Source organism: Salvelinus alpinus, chromosome 8, assembly GCF_045679555.1.
Source record: "Salvelinus alpinus chromosome 8, SLU_Salpinus.1, whole genome shotgun sequence".
In the NCBI taxonomy this organism is placed as follows: Eukaryota; Metazoa; Chordata; class Actinopteri; order Salmoniformes; family Salmonidae; genus Salvelinus; species Salvelinus alpinus.
In genome coordinates, this window is record NC_092093.1 from 66,688,814 (window position 1) to 66,713,372 (window position 24,559).

At 44.2% G+C, this 24,559-nt stretch overlaps 1 protein-coding gene across 3 annotated transcripts in view; it reads left to right on the plus strand.

The window, feature by feature from the left end:
- LOC139583555 (disks large-associated protein 1-like) overlaps positions 1-23,736 on the plus strand; it is a 240,665-nt gene extending 216,929 nt beyond the window's left edge. For 2 of the 3 annotated variants that reach the window (XM_071414771.1, XM_071414772.1), the window contains exons 7-13: positions 2,627-2,835; positions 3,022-3,183; positions 3,515-3,597; positions 12,128-12,561; positions 16,964-17,055; positions 17,405-17,557; positions 19,004-23,736. In XM_071414771.1, the coding sequence (XP_071270872.1) occupies positions 2,627-2,835; positions 3,022-3,183; positions 3,515-3,597; positions 12,128-12,561; positions 16,964-17,055; positions 17,405-17,557; positions 19,004-19,222 (1,352 nt within the window). In that variant the 3' untranslated portion in view covers positions 19,223-23,736. The other variant, XM_071414773.1, reaches the window with a different exon arrangement.
- Positions 23,737-24,559: the final 823 nt, after the last annotated feature.

Consider the following 24,559-nt stretch of genomic DNA (forward strand, 5'->3'; position numbering starts at 1 on the left):
GATGCTCAAATCTGGAAGACGCTAACTGTGTTCATGAAGTTGCCAGGCACATATCAATTCACACACGCACACACACACACACACACACACTCACACACACACACACATACACACACACACACACACACACACACACACACACACACACACACACACACACAGAAACACACACACACACACTGCTGCACAGGATACCGCTGACAACAGATTCAGATGGATGACAAGCATATCAGTCCCAGGCCAGGAAGTCTGCAGTGTGCTTTGATGTGGTCATGAGAGGTTTAACTTTTTGGCTGCACTGTGTCAACAGTCCTGGGTGTGTGTGTGTGCGTGTGTGTGTGTGCGTGCATGCATATGGGTGTGTGTGGGCATGTTCCAGCTTCTTTAGTGTGTTTACCTAACCTGTCTCAACATACACAGCCCAGTCCTCTCCTCCTTTCTGTCTGACCACAGCAGAGCAGAGCAGAGCAGAGCAGTGACAGACATGTGGGGGATGGAGTCATTTCCAGTTTCATATCCCTATTTGTGTGTGTGTGTGTGTGTGTGTGTGTGTGTGTGTGTGTGTGTGTGTGTGTGTGTGTGTGTGTGTGTGTGTGTGTGTGTGTGTGTGTGTGTGTGTGTGTGTGTGTGTGTGTGTGTGTGTGTGTGTGTGTGTGTGTGTGTGTCTTCGTGAATCCCCTGAACTTCTGCTCCCTGTTCGGCTGGCAGGACCAAGACCTTAGCCTCCCTCTCTATCTGTGTCAGTCAGTGGCTGTGTCCCAAATAGCACCCTATTCCCTATGTAGTGCACTACATTTAACCAGAATCCCAATAGCTGGTCCTACGGGCCCTAGTCAAAAGTGGTGCACCTACTCAGTGACCTTTGGAGAGATCAGCAGTGTGTGTCAATCATAGTTCCCCATGCAGACATCTGCAAAGCATCAGAACATGGGGCCCATGTTTAGGTCATGTTTAGGATGCTTTCTCACAGGGTGGCCTGAAGTCACTTCACAATCTATTTTCTTCTATCGTGATGATATTTAAAGAAGTGATATACGGGTGCTTATAGTCAGCGGCATAGCACATTATACGTGTGCTATAAGGCATTATAAAGGACATTATAAAGCATTATACATGCTTCATAGAAATTGTTACCAAAAAACGTATGCACTTGTCTTTTTCTTGAAATGTTATTTTTCTTGAACAAGTAGCACACCGTTAGCTAACACCTGGTAATATAGTCCTTGGCAACTCTTCCTGTTTGCTACAATGATCTAATCTCAATTCAATCTTTTCTATGTAAGCCTCCCTCTCCGAACTTGTCAAAACTTGACCATACAGACTCTTGGTTGCCTTGGAGGATTCAGTCATTCAATCGTGGTCTTGACAAGAGGCTTTAAGGCAGCCAGCTAGGCAGGCAGCTCTTTCACCTCCACTGTGGTAAGGCTTTGTAGCTGTCAAGAGAGATGGGAGGGCCCATATAAGCTTCTGATCTAATGCTTTTTGACACGGCACACACACACACACACACACACACACTCTGTGCTCCGCACTGAGGGTGTGGAAGAAAACGGGCCGTGGTATGCCGCTGCCACCGTTCCCTTTAGGATGTTTGTCTTTTTCAGGGATTAAAAGGGATTCATGAAATTAACTCACTGTCCTAGTTTCTGGGACGGGAGTCAACAGGAGTCAGCCCGTGACCTAATTCTGATGGGGATGACACGGAGGGAAGAGCGAAATCAAAGGCATAACGCCGTTACGTTCTGTTTTGTTGTGTTATGTTCTGTGTTTGGTGCTTCGGGAAGGTTGCTTTGGGTCTGATGGCGTGGAACCCTATCCCCTATGTGATACTTTTGACCAGGTGCACGATTTGGACCTGGGCCTGGTTGAAATTATTGCACTTTATAGGGAACGGGGGTGCAATCTGATGTGCTCTGTGTGGACTCCTTGCACACCAGGGCTTTCTTACCTGCCAACCTGTCACTGTAATCGGAAATGGCATTCACTGACAGAGAGAGAGAGAGAGAGAGCGGTGGAGAGAGAATTGATGTGTGTGTTAGCGTGAGTGAATTGGTGGATCTTGTTTGTTTGAGCATTGATCTTTGCGTTAGGGCTTGTTTGCTGTGACATCCTACCTGATTACACAGTACACTACCCTTGTTCATATACTCTCTCTCTCTCTCTATCTTAACCACACACACACACACACACACACACACACACACACACACACACACACACACACACACACACACACACACACACACACACACACACACACACACACACACACACACACACACACACACACACACACACACACACACACACACACACACACTGCTAATCCACACTCCCATATGGTTGATCTGTTATGATTACGTAAAGGAGGCCAAGCAACAGAGGTTATCTGGATAGCAGCTTTCAGCCACGCTAGACTAGATTAGTAGGTCAAGTGAAGTGACCAACGGACAAATCCTTTTAGTAGGTCAGCTGAGCTTTGTTAAAGATGCTCCTAACCTAGATTAATTGAAACTCTCACAGCAAACCTAGCTAATCCTCCTGTGAACTACATTTTTGTCGTTTTCTCCTTCGTTTCTTGTCGTTTTTCCCAACCAGTTTTCCCACTTCCTGTCCCACTCTGCAGTGTCGTCATGCATTACCACGTACAAGAAGACGCCCCCGCCGGTGCCGCCGCGCACCACCCCACCCAAACCTGTCATCTCCATCACGGCCCAAAGCAGCACCGAGTCGGCCCAGGACGCATACATGGACGAGGGGTCAGGCCTCCGGACCCAGAGCAGCACGTCCCGGCCCCACCTGTCCAACTCCACTGAGAGCATCGACAGTATGAAGGTACATCATATAGTAACGTTTATCGTATATTATGAAAATATTATATACTGTAGGTACAATCTGTTTTGAATTTGTCAGTGCTTATGATGTTATCAGTGTTTTTGTATTTAAAAAAGAAAAAAGATATTAACCCCCAAAATATATATAATAATAATATTATATTTTAATGTTGTTATTATTATGAAGGCCCTGACGGCAGCTATCGAGGCAGCTAACGCCCAGGTCCACGGCCCGGCCAGCCAGCACGTCACCAACAGCACCATCACCATCACCGCCACCGCCACCACCACTGCCTCCAGCAACAGCAAGAGAGACGCGCTCCGGAAGTGCCTCTCCATAGGGATACAGGTGCTGATACGCCGACGGTGTTGACCACATGCTGACCACACATGGCCATATTGGAATGTGATCACGCATAGATAAATCGTAGAGTGATGGAGAAAAAATATCAACCGTAAACTGTAAGTCTTATCAGAGAAAAATCATGACTCTTTGGCATTCCCCGTCGACCTATCCTGTGGTCTGTTCTTAATTGACTCATCTCGGTTAACCCAGAATCTTGTGTCATTTGGTCAGATGCCACCATTTATGTTTACGTAGTCAGTCCACGAGAGATTATTAGTTGACGTACCTGTGTAAATAACGTTTCAATAAAAATGAAATCTGTTTTCTGTTGCAGGTGGATGGACCAGAGGACGTTAGGGGGACAGAGGAGCACTCCAAGTTCCAGTCAGTGGGTATCCAGGTGGAAGAGGAGAGCTGGTGAGCAGAGAGAGAGAGAGAGAGAGGAACGATTTTCTGTCATTCGTGTTAGTGTTTTTCTTGTGTCATATTGTAGTCCGCTGGTGTCTCTGCTTGCTGACTGTCCACTCATTGTGCATTCAGTTGGCACCTCTTTATCTAACACTCCCCTCTCTGGCCTGAGATCAGTATGTATACAAATGTGTGCCTTGGAGTTGGGCCCATTGACCGTAGGCTACCGGATCCCTCATCCCACCCCCCACATCACCCCACAACAGCTGTCCCCAGCTCTGAGGAGTTTTGACATCAGAGCCCCTCAACCAGGGGGCCCATGGATGCAGTGACAGCTGGGGGAGTCGAGGATGTGTTGCAGGGGATGAAGAAGGGGAAGGGGGAGAGGAAGAGTGGGCAGTTAGTTGACAGCCATCTGTTGCACCAGTCATTGTGATGTAGCCAGGCCACTTTGGGTGGAGACGGAAGGGGTGCGGGGAGATTTCTGTCAATGTTCTGTTCTTTTCAGTACGTGGTCAACCCCCCCTCCCCCAACTCTCTCCTTTGCCTGCCCGACACGTAACAGTTCCTATAGGGTCCCTACCTTCCCTATAGCTCCCCCTAAAGCCTTCCGCATGGTTCGGTTCGGCTGGTGACTAGCCAAACACGGCTAAGCGAACCGAACGAGTGTGCTCGGATGCTCCCTTAAAAGAACATTGCTTGGAAAATGAGAAAAAAGAGGCAGTAGTACTGCTTGTCCATCTTGAGATGCCGTAGACAGTATAGACTTCCTCAAAATATTCAGAATTCATCTAAGATATCTCAAGAAATCTATCATTCATTTTGTCGTTTTTGTCGAGGAGGTCTTAGTAGCACAATTTTACATCTAACTAAGATCAAAACGATTAGTTTCTCGTTGAATGAAGAAAACAAAACACTCAATTGAAGGATCCCTACTGTTGACCAATCACAGACGAAGAGGTGTAGACTTCAGCCTGCCTAGAGAAAAATTGTTGTGTGCACGAACAGCCGGAAAAAACCTTCCCGAAGTAAAAAGATTGTCATAATATATGCACAAACTGTTTCCGAACTGTTTCGGATGAGGAAGCATGTGGAAACCTTAGGAACCTCTGTACTCCTTTAGGGCCGGCCTATAGCATGCCAATTGGCCACTTCATTGGACAACTGCCCTGACTGATTTACACGGAGCATTTGCATGGGCTGGAAGTTATGGGAACATTCCTGGTTCCTGGAGTTGTGTAAAAATATGTCACGCGGCAGGCAGTTATGTGTCAGTATGTCTGCCTGCGCAACGTAACTCCCATTCACTCGACACAGTAACCCCTCTGTTAGTCAGAGCTGAGGGGAGATGACCAATTTAGAGACTGCACTGGATGCAGTAATCTGATTTCATAATGTAAACAGAACATGGTCAGGAATCAAAGAGCCCAGTCTCAACCTACCAAGGTCATTTCCAGGACTGCAGTTTCAGAGTCAGAGGCAGGAATCTGTGCTGCATCCCAAATAGCACCCGGTTCCCTATATTGCTACTTTTGACCAGAGCCCTATGGCCAGGCCTATGGGCCCTGTGTCAAATGTAGTGCACTACATAGGGAATAGGGTGCCATTTGGGATGCAGGATATCTGGACTGGTTTTGTCCTCAAAGAGCTTTCCTCAGCTGCCTGGCCAAGTATAGAAAAGGAGGCACACCTCCAAGCAGCCACGGCAAACATCAACTCCTGTAGACACTTCCGCTAGTGCAGTGGCACTGGGGTTTAATTCACACACGTGCCTTCCCTTGGTGTATGTTTGAGTGTGTGTTTTTGTTTGTGCATGTTTGATTTTGTGCATGTTTATGTGTGTGTGTTCTGTGTGTGTGTGTATGTGTGCGCGTGGTATAGTGCATCTTTCTGTCTGTCTGTCTGTCTGTCTGTCTGTCTGTCTGTCTGTCTGTCTGTCTGTCTGTCTGTCTGTCTGTCTGTCTGTCTGTCTGTCTGTCTGTCTGTCTGTCTGTCTGTCTGTCTGTCTGTCTGTCTGTCTGTCTGTCTGTCTGTCTGTCTGTCTGTCTGTCTGTCTGTCTGTCTGTCTGTCTGTGTGTGTGTGTGTGTGTGTGTGTGTGTGTGTGTGTGTGTGTGTGTGTGTGTGTGTGTGTGTGTGTGTGTGTGTGTGTGTGTGCGTGTGCGTGTGCGTGTGCGTGTGCGTATGTGTGTGTGCGTGTGTGTGTGCATGTCCCAGCAAGGCAGGGTTGGTCCTGGGAGGTCTGGGTCTGGGCTGATTGCCCCTATACACTAGATTCCCAGACGGTGAGAGTGCATTTCTCCTGTGGCCCTGCCTCACTCACAATAAATGTGTGTGTGTGTGTGTGGGGGGGGTCATAACCTTACCTCAGTGTTTGAACTGGGCTTAAGCCTGCCAAGCTGAGAGGGAGTGGAGGAGAGCAGTAAAAGATAAGAACACTACAAACAACCTGGCTGCCTTTTAAAGACATCTGTCAACCGCCTGCTAAGACAAGTTTACGTTGTCTAATGTAAGTTATTATCAATAATCTCACTCTATGATTATATCATTAACATATACTGTACGGACTGAAAAGTGTCCTTAAAAATAATTCTGTAATAACATAATATTATACGTTTAGACAATGTTCAGGTTCCTCAACTGTACAAGTGTACCAAGTTTCATGCTTTTATGATAAAGTGAATGATTTGTTTTACATACCGCCTGGATTACAAGTCTACCGATTTCAATCTCATTTATAATCCTCATTTAAACGACAGATACTCTACAAAGGTGTTCCAACTTATGTCATGGGCCCATACATTCCATATGGTGAACTCATTCCAAGATGGCGGCATATGGGTTAGGTGAAGGTTGGAGTTTGTTTCCACAGCTGGCTTTGCAGTAACTGGTAACATGGAATGTGTGTGTGTGTATGGTCTATGGTGGTCTTAAACCATACAGTCCTCAAGCCACATTGACCATCTTGAAAGGTCAGTCAGAGACGATCAGACCTACTGCTTTATGGTCATGTTAAGGAGGACAAAGGGACAGAGACACAGGCTGCATCCCTAATGGCTCCCTATTCCCTACCAGGGCCCAAAAGTAGTGCCCTGTAAAGAGAATAGGGTGCCATTTTGAATACATTAAGATGCCTTGTACCCCTGGTCCTGCACTCTTAGGAAAAAAAGGTGCTAAGTAGAACCATACTGGGTTCTTCGGTTTGTCCCCATAGTGGAACCCTTTTTGGTGCTGGGTAGAACCCTTCGTATAGGGTTCGACCTCTTCAAAGAAGCCCCTGTATATGGTTCTACCTAGAACCCTCTTTCAAGGATCCTACCAATAACCCTTTTATCTTTGGATGGTTCTTCCTAGAACCCTCTATTATGAGTAGTTCCACCAGCCTTATTAACCTTTCAAATGTATATCTTTATGACAGTACATGACACATATCATAAGGACTTTGTTTGAGGACCTAGGTATACCCTAACACAGTGGCGTTAGAAAAATCTTGGTTTACAGGCCACATCAGTCCTGCAAGTCACATTATGATGGTTTGCCAAGCGATGTGTAATTCCAAATTGAATCCAGCCAGAGTTCGGACATTCAACAAGTGGAATTTTTTATCACCAGCAACCTGCATTCAGAATGACTTCCATGGTTAGGAACATTGTGCGGAGACTACCTAAACCATCTAAACTTAATATGTCCAACTACTAACAAATGTCAGAAACAATTCATGTACATGCAAAAACACAGATATTAAAACTAGCAATTCTCGTCTTGCAATAGGTAATATGATGGTATCCTGATTTTTTATTTTTTTGCACGTTTGTCACACTTAAATGTTTCAGATATTGCACAAAGATTACCAAAATAAAGACAAATTGCTGTTTTTAAGTGATGATTTTATTTATTAACCTCTCTAGGGGGTGTGGGACGCTACCGTCCCACCTGGCCAACATCCAGTGAAATTGCAGAGCGCCAAATTCAAAAACAGAAATAGTCATTATAAAAAATCATGAAACATACAAGTGTTATACATCGGTTTAAAGATTAACTTCTTGTTAATCCAACCGCGGTGTCAGATTTCAAAAACACTTTACGGCGAAAGCAAACCATGTGATTATCTGAGAACAGCGCCCAGCAGACAAATCATTACAAACAGTAACCAGCCAAGTAGACGAGTAACAAAAGTCAGAAATAGCGATAAAATTAATCACTTACCTTTGATGATCTTCAAATGGTTGCACTCCCAAGACTCCATGTTACACAATAAATGTTCGTTTTGTTCTATAAAGTCCCTCTTTATATTCCAAAAACTCAGTTTTGTTGGAGCGTTTTGTTCAGTAATCCATTGGAACAAAGCGCGGTCACAACAGACAGACGAAAAATCTAAAAGTACCATAAAAGTTCATAGAAACATGTCAAACGATGTTTATAATCAATCCTCAGGTTGTTTTTGTCATAAATAATCGATCACATTTCAACCGGACAAAAGCTTCGTCAATAGAAAAGGAAAAACAAGAAAGGCATGCTCCCGGTAATGCGCAGGACTCATGTCTGGAAATTTCCACTGTCCTCTCATTGAAAGTGGTGTTTCTCCCTCATTTTTTAGAGTAAAAGCCTGAAACAATGCATAAAGACTGGCCACATGTAGTGGAAGCCATAGGGATAGTGAACTGGGTCATAAGTCTTTGTATGGTGGATAGGCTTTCAATGGAAAAACAGGCATTTCAAAATAATAGCACTTCCTGGATGGATTTTCCTCAGGTTTTCGCCTGCCATCAGTTTTGTTACACTCACATACATTATTTTAACAGTTTTGGAAACTTTAGAGTGTTTTCTATCCAACTCTACCAATTATATGCATATCCTAGCTTCTGGACCTGAGTAGCAGGCAGTTTACGCTTTTCATCCAAAATTCCGAATGCTGCCCCCTACCCCAGTGAGGTTTTAAGGGAAAAAAGCTATCCGAACCTTCATGGCCCTATGTGAAAAAGTAATTGCTCCCTAAACCTAATAATTGGTTGTGACACCCTCAGCAGCAACAACTGCAATGAAGCATTTGGCAATGAGTCTTTCACATCTCTGTGGAGGAATTTTGGCCCACTCTTCTTTGCAGATTTTTTTTAATTCAGCCACATTTGAGGGTTTTCGAGCATGAACTGCCTTTTTAAGGTCACGCCACAGCATCTCAATCGGATTCAAGTCCGGACTTTGACTAGGCCACTCCAAAACCTTCATTTTGTTTTTTTAAGCCATTCAGAGGTGGACTTGCTGGTGTGTTTTGGATCATTGTCCTGCTGCAGAGCCCAAGTGCGCTTTAGCTTGAGGTCACGAACTGATGGCCGGACATTCTCCTTCAGGATTTTTTGGTAGAGAGCAGAATTCATGGTTCCAACAGCAAGTCGTCCAGGTCCTGAAGCAGCAAAGCAGCCCCAGACCATCACACTACCACCACCATATTTGACTGTTGGTATGATGTTATTTTTCTGAAATGCTGTGTTACTTTTACGCCAGATGTAACGGGACGCACACCTTCCAAAAAGTTCAACTTTTGTCTCGTCAGTCCACAGAATATTTTCCCAAAAGTCTTGGGGCTCATCAAGATGTTTTTTGCCAAAAGTGAGATGAGCCTTTATGTTATTTTTGGTCAGCAGTGGTTTTCACCTTGGAACTCTGCCATGGATGCGATTTTTGCCCAGTCTCTTTCTTAAAGTTGAGTCATGAACACTGACCTTAACTGAGGCAAGTGAGGCCTGCAGTTCTTTAGATGTTGTTGTGGGTTCTTTTGTGACCTCTTGGATGAGTCGTCACTGCGCTCTTGGGGTAATTTTGGTAGGCCGGCCACTCCTGGGAAGGTTCACCACTGTTAAAAATGTTTCTCCATTTGTGGATAATGGTTCTCACCGTGGTTCGCTGGAGTCCCAAAGCTTTAGAAATGGCTTTGTAACCCTTTCCAGACTGATAGATGTCAATTACTTTGTTTCTCATCTGTTCCTGAATTTCTTTGGATCGCGGCATGATGTCTTGCTTGGTTTGTTTGTTTGTCAATTAGGGTGTGCAGGGTGAATATGTGGTCTGTCGTACGATAATTTGGTAAAAAGCCAATTTGACGTTTGCTCAGTACATTGTTTTCATTGAGGAAATGTACAAGTCTGCTGTTAATGATAATTCAGAGGATTATCCCAAGGTTCCTGTTGACCCATATCCCAGGGTAGTTATTTGGGGTCAAATTTGTCTCCACTTTTGTGGATTGGGGTAATTAGTCCTTGGTTCCAAATATTGGGGAAGATGCCAGAGCTAAGGATGATGTTAACGAGTTTAAGTATAGCCAATTTAAATGTGTTGTCTGTATATTTGATAATTTCATTGAGGATGCCATCAACACCACAGGCCTTTTTGGGTTGAAGGGTTTGTATTTTGTCCTGTAGTTCATTCAAAGTAATTGTAGAATCCAGTGGTTTCTGGTAGTCCTTAATAGTTGATTCTAAGATGTGTATTTGATCATGTATATGTTTTTGCAGTTTGTTCTTTGTGGTCTAAGACACTGCATCTCAGTGCAAGAGGCGTCACTGCAGTACCTGGTTCAAATCCAGGCTGCATCACATCCGGCCGTGATTGGGAGTCCCATAGGTGGCGCACAATTGGCCCAGCGTCGGGGTAGGCCGTCCTTGTAAATAAGAATTTGTTCTTAACTGTCTTACCTAGTTAAATAAAGGTTAAATAAATAAAAAATATAGAGCCAAAAAGATTGGAGAAGTGGTTTACCCATACATCTCCGTTTCGAATAGATAACTCTTCATTTGTTGTTTGTTTAGTGTTTTCCAATTTTCCCAGAAGTGGTTAGAGTCTATTGATTCTTCAATTACATTGAGCTGATTTCTTACGTGCTGTTCCGTCTTTTTCCATAGTGTATTTATATATTGTTTTAGTGATTCACCATAGTGAAGGCGTAGGCTGAGGTTTTCTGGGTCTCTATGTTTTTGGTTGGACAGGTTTCTCAATTTCTTTCTTAGGTTTTTGCATTCTTCATCAAACCATTGTCATTGTTGTTAATTTTCTTTGGTTTTCTGTTTGACATTTTTAGATTTGACAGGGAAGCTGAGAGGTCAAATAGACCTTTTCGATTTTCTACTGCCAAGTTTACACCTTCACTATTACAGTGGAACGTTTTGTCCAGGAAGTTGTCTAAAGGGGATTGAATTTGTTGTTGCCTAATAGTTTTTCGGTAGGTTCCCACACTACATTCCTTCCATCTATAGCGTTTCTAAATATTACTCAGTTCCTTTGGCTTTGATGCCTCATGATTGAGTATTGCTCTGTTCAAGTAGACTGTGATTTTGCTGTGATCTGATAGGGGTGTCAGTGGGCTGACTGTGAACACTCAGAGAGACTGACTGTGAACACCTCTCTCTCCCTCCCTCTCTTCAGTCAGTCAATATGGGTTGTGTTTGGCCTTACCCCTCACTGCCCTGACACAGACAGGAAGTTGTTAGGAGGGAGCTGCTATAAAGCAGGCTGAGATCATTATGACTGCACACCTGCTCAGACGACAGCTACTCTTTAACTGCTGCAAACACATACACACACACACGCGCACACAAACACACACACACACACACATCCAGGCGCTGGTACAACTCCACTGTGAGTGTCTTTGATCTCTCCGGCTCCCCTCCCCCTCTTGTTCTCTGTTCACGGAAGAGCGGTGATGAATGGTGCAGAGGAGGAATAGATGAATGGGTGAAGGAGGAGAGACTGACCGGAGATGTGAGGCAGATGGATGGAGCGACTTCTGGGTCTGTATGAGTGTCACCCTATGGGCAGGTCATTTCGGTGTGTGTGTGTGTGTGTGTGTGTGTGTGTGTGTGTGTGTGTGTGTGTGTGTGTGTGTGTGTGTGTGTGTGTGTGTGTGTGTGTGTGTGTGTGTGTGTGTGTGTGTGTGTGTGTGTGTGTGTGTGTGTGTCCTGCTGTAGTCCGCTGGTGTCTCTGCTTGCTGACTGTCCACTCATTGTGCATTCAGTTGGCACCTCTCTCTCTATCACTCACCATGCCCCTGGCCTCTCATTCATCACTCTGTTGGTGGTGGGCTGCTGTATAGAACCAGCCAAGTGTATGTGTGTGTGTCTGTGTGTGTGTGTGCCTGTGTGTGTGTGCGTGTTTTGAAAATATGTTATTTGCGTGCAAGTGTGGGACTTTGTGCTAGTGTGTTGGCACGTTGCTCTGAGAGACTTGGCAATGGGAGTGTTACAGGGGCACAAAGCCTCCCGAACCAATTCAAAAGCTTCACCCCCAAGCTGTACAGTGTGGCCCTGAGGGTGAGTATGTGTGCTATCTCTGAGACTCAGCCCTGCAGCAGGACAGGGGGACTGATGAGACCACGCTCCATTGCCTCTGAATCAGCCAGGTGACCAAACGCCCCCATGACATTCCTCCCAAACACCCCACACCTGGCTGATCTGATCTGGGATCTGTGTTAATATACGACGCCTGCGTGTCTTCTACTAGCCCCACATTTTCTAACATCTGACCTCAGACCTGTGGTTCTCTCTCCAGTTACCGCAGGATGACCAGGTCCAACAGTGTGACCACAGCGGTCCAGGCTGACCTAGACGACCCTGACTACTATCCCGTCGACGCTCCAGAGATGGTGATGCGCCACTCGGCCACCATGCCCCGCCAGTACTCCCGGGACTCCGCCACCTCCACCGTCTCCATCCAGGGCTCGGGCAACCACTACCACGCCCTGACTGTGGAGGAGTATGGCGAGGTGGGTGTCGACCCATCCATCCTGCCCCCACCCGACCCCTGGATGGACCAGGTGGAGGGCCCAATGGAGGTGGTGGGGGAGGTGGTGGGGGAGAGGGGGTCGTTGTGTCCCAGGGACGGGCGCTGGTACCTCAAGCTGCTGCAGGCCGAGATGGAGCGCATGGAGGGCTGGTGCAGACAGATGAAGCAGGAAGAGATGGAGAACGAGCTGCCGGACGAGAGTGAGTGGTGGCGACACACCTGCACGTACAGATGTACATACAAACAACTTCAACTAGAGAATATTCCGCTGAATATGTGGAAACTGGTGCAGAAGTGGGGTTGGGGTTCAGTAGAATCACTAACACTTCTCTGCATTTGTGCTTTTTGGTGGTGTTGGTGCATGGTGTCTGTGAAGGTTATATCCAGTGGTGTAAAGTACTTAAGTAAAAATACTTTAATTTACTACTCAGGTTGTTTTTTGGGGATATCTGTACTTTACTTTACTATTTATATTTTTGCCAACTTTTCCTTTTACTTCACTACATTCCTAAAGAAAATAATGTACTTTTTACTTCATATATTTTCCCTGACACCCAAAATGACTTGTTACATTTTGACAGGAAAATGGTCCAATTCACACACTTATCAAGAGAACATCTCTGGTCATCCCTACTGCCTCTGATCTGATGGACTCACTAAACACAAATGCTTAGTTTGTAAATATGTCTGAGTGTTGGAGCGTGCCCCTGGCTATTCGTCAAAAAAGGAACAAAAATAAAAAAATACGAAAATTGTGCCTACTGCTTTGCTTAATATAAGGAATTTCAAATGGTTTATACTTTTACTTTAACTTTTGATACTTATGTAAATTTGAGCAATTCCATTTACTTTTGATACTTAAGTATATTCAAGACCAAATACTTTTAGACTTTTACTCAAGTAGTATTTTACTGGGTGACTTTCACTTTTACTTGAGTCATTTTCTATTAAGGTATCTTTACTTTTACTCAAGTATGACAATTGAGTCTTTTTTCCACCACTGATTATATCCATTGTTTTCCCTCTCTCTGTATCCCTACGTTTTTTCCATCCTTCCCTCTCTCTGTCTGTGTCCTCCAAATGACCCAACAGACTTAGTAGACGGAGTGAAATTGCCTGAGTTCCAAATGGCACCCTATACCCAAGATAATGCACTACTTTTGACCGAGGCCCGATGGGGCTCAGTTCAAAAGTAGTGCACCACATAGGGAATAGGGTGCCATTTGGGACACACTAGGTATTCATGGCAGCTGGCCACACTACCTGCTTGTTGCCTGCTATCTCCTCTGCCCGACTTACCAGGCATAGTTATCAATAGGGAGCCAGCTGGGTCCCGCCACACATCTGTCCTGTACAGTAAAATGGCCTTTCACAGCCACGCTCAATAGGGGTTTTCATTCTCAAACTCACTGAATGACATCGTTCAAGCCTACTGCCAGCACTATAGCTCCAGATTGACAGCCCTACACTGACACTGTCTGCATCCCAAATAACACATTACATTTACATTTAAGTCATTTAGCAGACGCTCTTATCCAGAGCGACTTACAAATTGGTGCATTCACCTTATGATATCCAGTGGAACAACCACTTTACAATAGTGCATCTAACTCTTTTAAGGGGGGGGGGGGTTAGAAGGATTACTTTATCCTATCCTAGGTATTCCTTAAAGAGGTGGGGTTTCAGGTGTCTCCGGAAGGTGGTGATTGACTCCGCTGACCTGGCGTCGTGAGGGAGTTTGTTCCACCATTGGGGTGCCAGAGCAGCGAACAGTTTTGACTGGGCTGAGCGGGAACTGTACTTCCTCAGAGGTAGGGAGGCGAGCAGGCCAGAGGTGGATGAACGCAGTGCCCTTGTTTGGGTGTAGGGCCTGATCAGAGCCTGAAGGTACGGAGGTGCCGTTCCCCTCACAGCTCCGTAGGCAAGCACCATGGTCTTGTAGCGGATGCGAGCTTCAACTGGAAGCCAGTGGAGAGAGCGGAGGAGCGGGGTGACGTGAGAGAACTTGGGAAAGTTGAACACCAGACGGGCTGCGGCGTTCTGGATGAGTTGTAGGGGTTTAATGGCACAGGCAGGGAGCCCAGCCAACAGCGAGTTGCAGTAATCCAGACGGGAGATGACAAGTGCCTGGATTAGGACCTGCGCCGCTTCCTGCGTGAGGCAGGGTCGTACTCTGCGAATGTTGTAGAGCATGAACCTACAGGAACGGGTCACCGCCTTGATGTTAGTTGAGAACGACAGGGTGTTGTCCAGGATCACGCCAAGGTTCTTAGCACTCTGGGAGGAGGACACAATGGAGTTGTCAACCGTGATGGCGAGATCATGGAACGGGCAGTCCTTCCCTGGGAGGAACACCCTGTTGCCCTACTTTTGACCAGGGTACCGTAGGGTTCTGGTCAAAAGTTATACACTATAGGGAATAGGGTGGCTTTTGGGGTGCATCCTCAGAATAGCCCAATGTGGTAGCCTTTGTACAACTACAATACTACTCCTTAGATTTGTCCGGAGTGACATAAATGTTTTCTTCCTTTAGACTTTTACTGCATTGGGCTAAATCAGGGTCACACAGTGTTTCTTAGTAGTCTTAAACAAATCTACTTTGAAACAAAAGCAAGTATACACCTCACACGCGTGGTTATGGGCTTGAAAGAAATGAGACACCTTGAACCCATTTCAGATATAGAGTTGAAATGCATTACATTTTGAGTTTGCATTCCAATGGTATACTTTGTAGATACTGAAACAAAAATATAAACGCAACATGTAAGGTGTTGATAGCATGTTTCATGAGTTGAAATAAAAGATCCCAGAAAGTAGTATTTTTCAAAAATGTTGTGCACAAATTTGTTTACATCCGTATCGAGTGAGCATTTTTCCTTTGACAATATAATCCATCCACCTGACAGGTGTGGCATATCAAGAAGCTGATTAAACAGCTTGATCATTACACAATCGCACCATGTGCTGAGGCAATAAACCACACAGAACACCCTGCAACTGCCTCTGCAACGCAATTCTACAAGCCACATCCGGCTTCTTCACCTGCGGGATCGTCTGAGACCAGCCACCCGGACAGCTGATGAAACTGTGGGTTTGCACAACCAAAGAATTTCTGCACAAACTGCCAGAAACTAAGGAAAGCTCATCTGTGTTTGTCGTCCTCACCAGGGTCTTGACCTTGACGTAACCGACTTCAGTGGGCAAATGCTCACCTTCGATGGCCATTGGCAAGCTGGAGAATTGTGCTCTTCACGGATGAATCCCGGGTTTACCGGGCAGATAGCAGATAGCGTGTATTTCGTCAACGTTGTGAACAGAGTGCCCCATGGTGGTGGTGGGGTTAGGGTATGGGCAGGCATAAGCTAAACATAACGAACACAATTGCATTTTATCAATGGCAATTTGAATGCACAGAGATACCGTGACGAGATCCTGAGGCCCATTGTCGTGCCATTCATCTTCCGCCATCACCTCATGTTTCAGCATGATAATGCACAGTCCCATTTTGCAAGAATCTGAACACAATTCCTGGAAACTGAAAATGTCCCAGTTCTGGCCTGCATACTCACCAGACATGTCACCCATTGAGCATGTTTGGGATGCTCTGGATCAACTTCCACTTCCCGCCAATATCCGGCAACTTCGCACAGCCATTGAAGAGGAGTGGGACAACATTCCACAGGCCACAATCAACAGCCTGATCAGCCTGATCAACTCTATGTGAAGGAGATCGTGTCGTGCTGCCTAGAAGCAAATAGTGGTCACACCAGATACTGACGGGTTTTCTGATCCATGCCCCTACATTTTTTTGTAAGATATCTGTGACCAACAGATGGATATCTGTATTCCCAGTCATGTGAAATCCATAGATTAGGGCGTAACGAATTTATTTAAATTGACTGATTTCCTTATAACTGTAACGCAGCAAAATCTTTTAAATTGTTGCATGTTGCATTTATATTTTTGTTCAGTGTACACCACAGAAGACTGAAATATAACAAAAAAATACAGAAAATAACAAAAAAAATGAAAAATGTTGATTAATTACAAAATTATGAAAAATAATAATAACTTTCCACCCATGAGGCAATTAGAGGGCACTTTGGTAATTTGACTGCAGGAAAGGGCTACGGCTAATGTATTATTTCTGATGGAGAGAACACAGCGTTATGTGAGGGTGGTGAACTTTGGCACGTCTGCTGATCAGCCATTCTGTAGGGATTCTGCAGTGAATTTTCTCCCTCTGACATGTAAAGTCGAGGTTGTGTATTGAGACGGTAGGCTGGTTCAGAAATCCCCCACTCTCAAAGCATGGTGGGGGCGTTGTTTATTTGATGTGCAGGATAAACACTCCCCCTTTCATCTAAACTCACAGTTTAGGTTCCCAGTTCCCACTCTCCACATATTTATAGCCTTGCACTCATCAAAGGCAAAGTCTGTGTGACTCCAAGGTGATTTAACTTAAGATTGACGTCTGTCTGTCTGTCTTGTCTTGTCTTGTCTGTCTGTCTGTCTGTCTTGTCTTGTCTTGTCTTGTCTTGTCTTGTCTTGTCTTGTCTTGTCTTGTCTTGTCTGTCTGTGTGTGTGTGTGACTTTCCGCAGTCCTGGGGAAGATCCGCAGTGCAGTAGGCAGCGCCCAGCTGCTCATGTCTCAGAGGTTCCAGCAGTTTCGGGAGCTGTGTGAGGAAAACCTGGTATGTAATACACACACACCAATCTTAAATCACTCTACTGTGTCAGCAGACCCCTCATAGCCAACTGTCACATAATGAGATGATCTATACAAGCTTATAATTGACCCTCAGTGTCAAACAAAACACCGCTATGGTTGCAAATAGGATTCTAGTCTAGCACCACTCAAAGCATACTGACTTTGAAGTGCGGAGAGACAAGTTGAAATAGTCCCAGACTAGTATGCTGATGACATACTGATGGGGAAATGAGAGTGGTTACAACCCTGTCCTGACTGAGTGTGTGTGTTTGTGTGTGTGTCTGTGTGCGTGTGTGTGTGTGTGCGTGCGTGCGTGTGTGTGTGTCTGTCAGAACCCCAATGCCAACCCCAGGCCCATCTCCCAGGATCTGGCTGGTTTCTGGGACATGCTGCAGCTGTCCATCGAGAACATCAGCCTAAAGTTTGATGAGCTGCACCAACTCAAAGCCAACAACTGGAGACCCCTGGACCTCCCCGTGATAAAGGTACCACTCAATGTAGTAGACCCTATAGGCCAGATCCACATTAAAGGGATAGTTCACCAAAATTACAAAATGCCATATTGTTTACAATGTAAGCAATGTTGTAATTGGGTGAACTATGCCTTTAAGTCTGGAAGTAATCCAATACAATGGAATGGTGTTTTTGTCCTGGATGCTTCTACTTTCATTGTTGCTGAATATGGTTAACGTGCACAGTTACTGTAGATTTTGGTTCAATGTAGCATGAGTTGTTGTAACGCATGTAAAAGGATTGTTGTAATGTTGTGTGACAACGTGCCTGACGTGACTGCATGTCTGCTGTGTTTTTTTATTTTTGTATTTTTTGTTTTGTTGTTGACAGTGAGCTGGATTGTTGAGAAGTCACTCTTCCTGCCATGTACCGTCGGGCCTCGCTGACCTTGCTGGCCACTCTTACCCCACGCACACCCCACGCCTACCTTCTGCCGCGTACTCTCACAAAATGGCCACAGCCATCACCACCCACATGAAAAAATACAACAGTTTACTATAGAATACTACAGTACTTACTGTAGAAATCTGTAGTAAACTGTAGTATACTGTAGAATACTATACTACACACTGTAGTATCCCTCGATCATGTGTAGTACTTAGAATGTTGTAGTATACTGTAGAATACTATAGTAAATACTACAGTATTATCCACACCAAAAAAACACTGTAGTAAATACTACAGTAATATGCGCAAAAACACTACAGTCCTCAAAAACTGTAAATTTTTTAAAATATAGTAAATACTATGGTATTTAATTTACATATACACTGCCCATTCCCCTCCCCTAATATCGCAATTTATGCCACCCATAAGTGAAAAACCTACATACCAAGTATAGACCATATATTGTGTTCCCTACAAATTATAGAAAAGAGCAGAGGTTCTGAATTATCCATTCAAATCCCAGTCCTACCTACCTAGAGGTTATGGGAATTTGCTCTTTTTGTAATTCTCAAGGAGATTTCCTGAAGGAGAAAGCCTCCACTTCTATATTAAAGAAAACTATACTAAATACTACAGTAATGTCTGCAAAAACACTACAGTAAATACTACAGTATACTACAATCTGCAAAAACGCTACATGAATTACTGTAGTACATACTACTGTTATATTTTCCTGCTGTAGTAAATACTACAGTATACTACAGTAAAGTCAGCAAAACACTACAGCGAATACTGTAGTATTTATACAGTAGTATGCTATAGTATTTTTTCATGTGGGCACCAACCGTAACCTCACTCTCGTGAACCCTATTGCATGCTCTCACACCATGCAAGCTACAACAAACTGCTGATGTCATGTCAGTCATGCATTCTTTAACCTCCACACAAAATGGCTGCCGTTGTGACCCTACTGCCAGAGGCACAGAAGATGTCCTCTTACTGTAGTTGTTTGTCCTCCCCCGTCCATCCAGGAGAGACGGTTCGCCCCTCCAGTGCCAAAGAAGCCCCACAGGGGCCACCCTCCCCTGGCCAGGGACCGTTCTCTGGAGAGCTCCGAGAGACAGCGGCTGGAGGCTCGCAAACGCCTGCTGGCCGCCAAGCGGGCCCTCTCGGTCCGACAGAGCTCTGTCACCGAGAGCGCGGCAGACAGTATTGAGATCTACATCCCCGAGGCCCAGACCAGACTATGAGACACACACAGATAGAGACAGAGACCCCCCCCCACACACACACACACCTACAAAGGTGCACGCAAACACCCACACAGGCCCACACACAGCACTGAATGGCGAGGGTAGGGTGCTTGTAATATAATCACATCTTTATTTACTTCAACAAAAGAGGGGGAACGGTCACAGCTGAGCTAGTTGAGTGAGAATACTGTATATTTATGCATTTTTAGCCTTCTCTCCATTTGATCCTCTCCATTGAACTTTCAGCTTTGATGTGGCTCCCCCCCCACTCCTCACTCCCAGCGATGTTTCTTCTTGTGATGTCAACTCTTCTTACCGATATTCCACCAACCAAGTGACCTGTTGTCACCCAAACAACAGGTATACCAGTACCACAGCATTGATGCATAATGTATCATGTTTCTGATTCATTGGAACAGAAGGCAAGTTAGGGAGGGAGGGGTAGTGTACTAGTGGGTCTAGACGGAGTGCTGTCAGGGCACACTAGCTAATCCTGTTGGGAGTCAGAAAGCCTGAGACAGCAACTGTGTCCCATATGACACCCTACTTCTTAAATAGTGCACTGTTTTTGTGCACTACCTAGTGCACTGCATAGAAAATAGGGAGTTATTTGAGACACAGCCAGCCTCTCTACTCTGGTGACCCTGGGTGAGGCTGCTACTGTGACTCACAGCACAATAACAGCAGACAATAGGGAAACTCAGTCTCTCTCCCCCTGTGGGATACTACTGTCACGGGGTTCACAACACACACACACACACACACACACACATATACGCATGGACGTACACTCATTTGAGGTAACTTACCTCAACCTGTTTGAGTTGTTAGGGAGAACACCTGAGACATGTGTAAAACCTTCTGGAGACACACGGGACATCGACAGAATGTAGCAGCGACCATTGAAACTGTTTGAAATGTTTCAATTAGGATTAAATCCTAACTTCAATTTAAGTCATATTTTCACTTAGTCATGCATTGATGTCAATGGAAGACTAAGTAAACTTAAGTATAACTTAGGATTCGCCCCTTATTATTGAAATCCAGGGAACAGCAGCTCTATATGACTTGGCAATGAAATCACACACAAAAGCATTTTAGTCATTTTAAAAACAATGAAATACAAAGAAAAAGGGTATACACCAATGGTTTGATACAATGATTTTAGTCCAACACCTATGAACACCTAGATGTTCTATTAGAGCAACATACATTTATCACACACAATTTTGTGTTTGTACTTCAAACCGCAAAGCTGAGAGACTTTGCGCAGTAGTTCAATGTAGACAATAATATCAATGTGCAAAAATGACTTTCATTTGTAAAATCCAAACCTTTTATAAAATGAGATTTGGATGAGAGGTGTAGCTTGAGATTCATAGTATTTACCAATAATCAATGCAGGTCTTAGTAGAGGACAAAATCAAATAAATCAAATAAATCAATAAACTCTGTGTCGGACAATGACACTATTCTTCCTTTTCTCCAAAGGAAGAAAATGCAGTCTTTCCAGTTACAGGAGCAGTGGCATGATTCTGTTGTACTCTCCTATGTCTGAACATTAGGGGTAATAGGTCACAGGGTCACGTCAGTCTGCCTACCCCCAGATGTGGTAGGATTCTAGGGTTGACAGCGCTAATCCTGCCTGGTAGTCAGGTATGGAGTTAGGTGGGCTCATGGCAAGCTCTCAGAGAGAGGTCAGTGCAATGAAATCAGGGTCTGCCAGAATAAAACATTTGATTTTCCGTTTAGCAGACACTCTTACCCAGAGCGACTTACAGGAGGATTTAGGGTTAGGTGCCTTGCTCAAGGGCAGGGGATTCAAACCAGCAACCTTTTGGTTACTGGCCAAGCGTTATTAACCGCTAGGCTACCTGCTGCCCCGTTTAGTGTGTGAGTGTGTGCGTGCGTGTGAGTGTGCGTGCCCGTGTCTTTGAGTGCAGGTGTATGTGTGTATCTAATGTGTATGTGAGTATATGGGGTTTACCTGCTTGTTTCTGAAGTGCTTCCTATTTTTCAAGGTCCAAACGGGCCTTTCTTTTCACTATGGATGTGTCCTAAATGGTACCCCATTCCCTATATGATGCAATACTTTTGACCCTGGGCCCATAGAGCTCTGGTCAAAGTAGTGCACTATGTAGGGAATGGGATACCATTTGGGACGGAGCCTCTGATTAACGTAGCAGAATCGACATACTGTTCAATACTGTCCATACCGAAACAAGCCCTGCCTATCATTTTCAACGGAACGATATATGCCCGCACAAAGACGTTATCTGACGAACATACGACTGACTCCATAATACGCATGCTGACATGAGCTAATTGAAATGTCTTCATGTCATTCTTGTCGTTTTGAACTTATTTCATTGTGTTTATCATGTTTAGCTGATAATACAATTTGTCCTTAAGTTGAATTTTTGGGGGGGCTACTTCTGATGTTCCTTTACTTTAAGGGTATCTTTAAATGTAAAGTGTTACCAATGTTCTACATGACAAGATATTTTGTTATTCTATCAAAGGACAGTGGGAATTATTTTCTCCGCATCCAAACTGACATGCAACCACTTGAAAGTAATATAAAAAGAATATAAAGTGTTTAATGGTGTTTTATATCCACTATTTATTTATTAATCCCCAGAAAAAAATGATTCACGTTTGTTATCATTATTATTATGCACTGACAAGGCCCTTATGCTGTGTTTGTGATTCTCCTTCTTATATGGTTTTCTCTTTGGGATGAAAGACACCTTTAATTCTGTGTCAGTAATCAGCCTTAATTTATAATGTGATAGTCAAGCACAAATCAGCCTCAGGGGAAGAAGAATAAAGCATGTGTGTGTGTGTGTGTGTGTGTGTGTGTGTGTGTGTGTGTGTGTGTGTGTGTGTGTGTGTGTGTGTGTGTGTGTGTGTGTGTGTGTGTGTGTGTGTGTGTGTGTGTGTGTGTGTGTGTGTGTGTGATTGTGTGTAACCCATGAAAAGGCTTTGTCTCATACTGTAAATAAACCCAGTCAACAGGTATACGTCCCAAATGGCACCCTATTCCCAATATAGTACACTACGTTTGACCAGAGCCTTATGGGCCCTGGTCAAAAGTAGTGCACTTAATAGGGAATAGGGTGCCTTTTGGGAAACAAACCCTTGAACATTACAAGAGTTCTGTGGTTTAATGGTTTAGATCAACTTCTCATGATTGATTCCTTTATCAAAATACACCATTACAAATTCTCTGCAATCCCAATCACTTTGCAATTTCTTTATATTAAGTATTTTTTTAAATCAGTGACTTGTATGAGTGAGACAATCTTGAACAAATTTGCTTTCACAGACTGTTTGTGGGTGTTAGTAAACTCTGTTGAAACTGCTCTGACACGAGGGAAAATCCCTGGCAGCCATATACACTCACCGGAACAGTTAATTAGGTACACCCATCTACTACTGGGTCGGAACCCCCCTTTGCCTCCAGACCAGCCTGAATTCTTCAGGGCATTCTACAAGGTGTCAGAAACGTTCCACAGGGATGTTGGTCCCTGCTGATGCGATGGCATCACGGCGATATATTCATGCATCACACCTCACTCAAAGTTGCTGAGGTCACTCGTTTTGCCCATTCTAACGTTCAACCGAACAGTAACTGAATGCCTCAATGGCTGTCTGCCTGGTTTATATAACAAGCCACGGCCACGTGTCTCACTGTCTGTAGGAGCGATTCATTTTTGTGAACGAGGTGGTGTACCTAATAAACTGGCCGGTGAATGTATAAGAGAAACATGTTCATGACTGAAAAGTCTAATTTGTTTGTGGTGGAAATCATGTGATGAATTAACTGTTCGGTATGATTTCTCATTTAATTTGCTTTGTAAAAATATATTTTATAGACTATATTCAAAAGGTAACAATAAGTATATACCTTTTTTGCCCATTATGTTTTAAGGTAATTAAATATAAGTTGTGTTGCTCTTTATATTTTTATTTCACCTTTTTATTAGAATTCATTCAAATATCGGTCAAATGATTTAGTTATTTATGATCATTATATTAACATATCAAAACCCTGACATTACAGGGTGATTACGGGAAGTGGAAAAGAATGTTGGATTGTGGGTAATTGCCAAACTAAAGACTTTCAACCAATCCTGGCAATTCTGAGAGGCGGAGGCTTGTGATGTATGCCGTGTTCATGTGCTAGTCGGAACTAGAAAACTAGAATATTTCCGACATGCTAACTGGTTGAACACGACAAGTGTATAGCTACAATCAGTTAAACAAGTCCGAAAATTCAGAGTTTCCGAGTTCCGACTAGCACGTGATCGCAGCAATAGTCCATATATAAGTATAAAACGATTCAAATGAACATTTGTACATAAATGAATGTTTCCCTATGTAAATGTAAAAACAATCAAATAACCTATTAAGCAGATATACATTTTGTAATTAATATTATTACACTGTTGATGTTATGTCACGTGTACGGAAATGTATCAGCATTAAAAACCTTAATGCCATCATCATACGATATCCTATATGTGTTTATTGAAATGCAGGCTGCACATGTTTTCGCTTATAATATAATGAGGCAGATTTACAAATACTGAACAAAAATATAAATGTAACATGCAACAATTTCAAAGATTCTGCTGAGTTAGAGTTCATATAAGGAAATCAGTCAAAGGCCCTAATCTATGGATTTCACATGACTGGGCAGGGGCGCAGCCATGGGTGTGCCTGGGAGGGCATAGGCCCACCCACTGGGCAGCCAGACCCAGCCAATCAGTATCAGAAATAGTTCTCAGCACCCCCTGCATGTGAAGAAGCCGGATTTGGAGGTTGGTCTGTGGTTGTGAGGCCGGTTGGAAAAAAAAAAAAAAAAAATTCTCTAATACGACGTTGGAGGCAGCTTATGGTAGAGAAATAACATTCATTCTCTGGCAACAGCTCTGGTGGACATTCCTGCAGTCAGCATGCCAATTGCACACTCCTTCAAATCTGTGTCATTGAGTTGTGTGACAAAAATGCACATTTTAGAGAAGCCTTTTATTGTCCCCAGCACAAGGTGCACCTGTGTAATGACCATGCTGTTTAATCAGGAGGGCCAGTAGGAGTCACCCTTTCCTCTGGTCTAAAGAAAATATCCCAATGCCCCAGGGCAGTGATTGGGGACATTGCCCTGTGTAGGTTGTGATGTTAAACGGTTGACCTGACTCTCTCTGGTCACTAAAGATTCCATGGCACTTATTATAAGATGAAGGGTGTTTAGCCCTGTGTCCAGGCTAAATTCCCAATCTGGCCTTCATGCCACCTAATCATCCCCAGTTTACAATTGGCTTATTCATC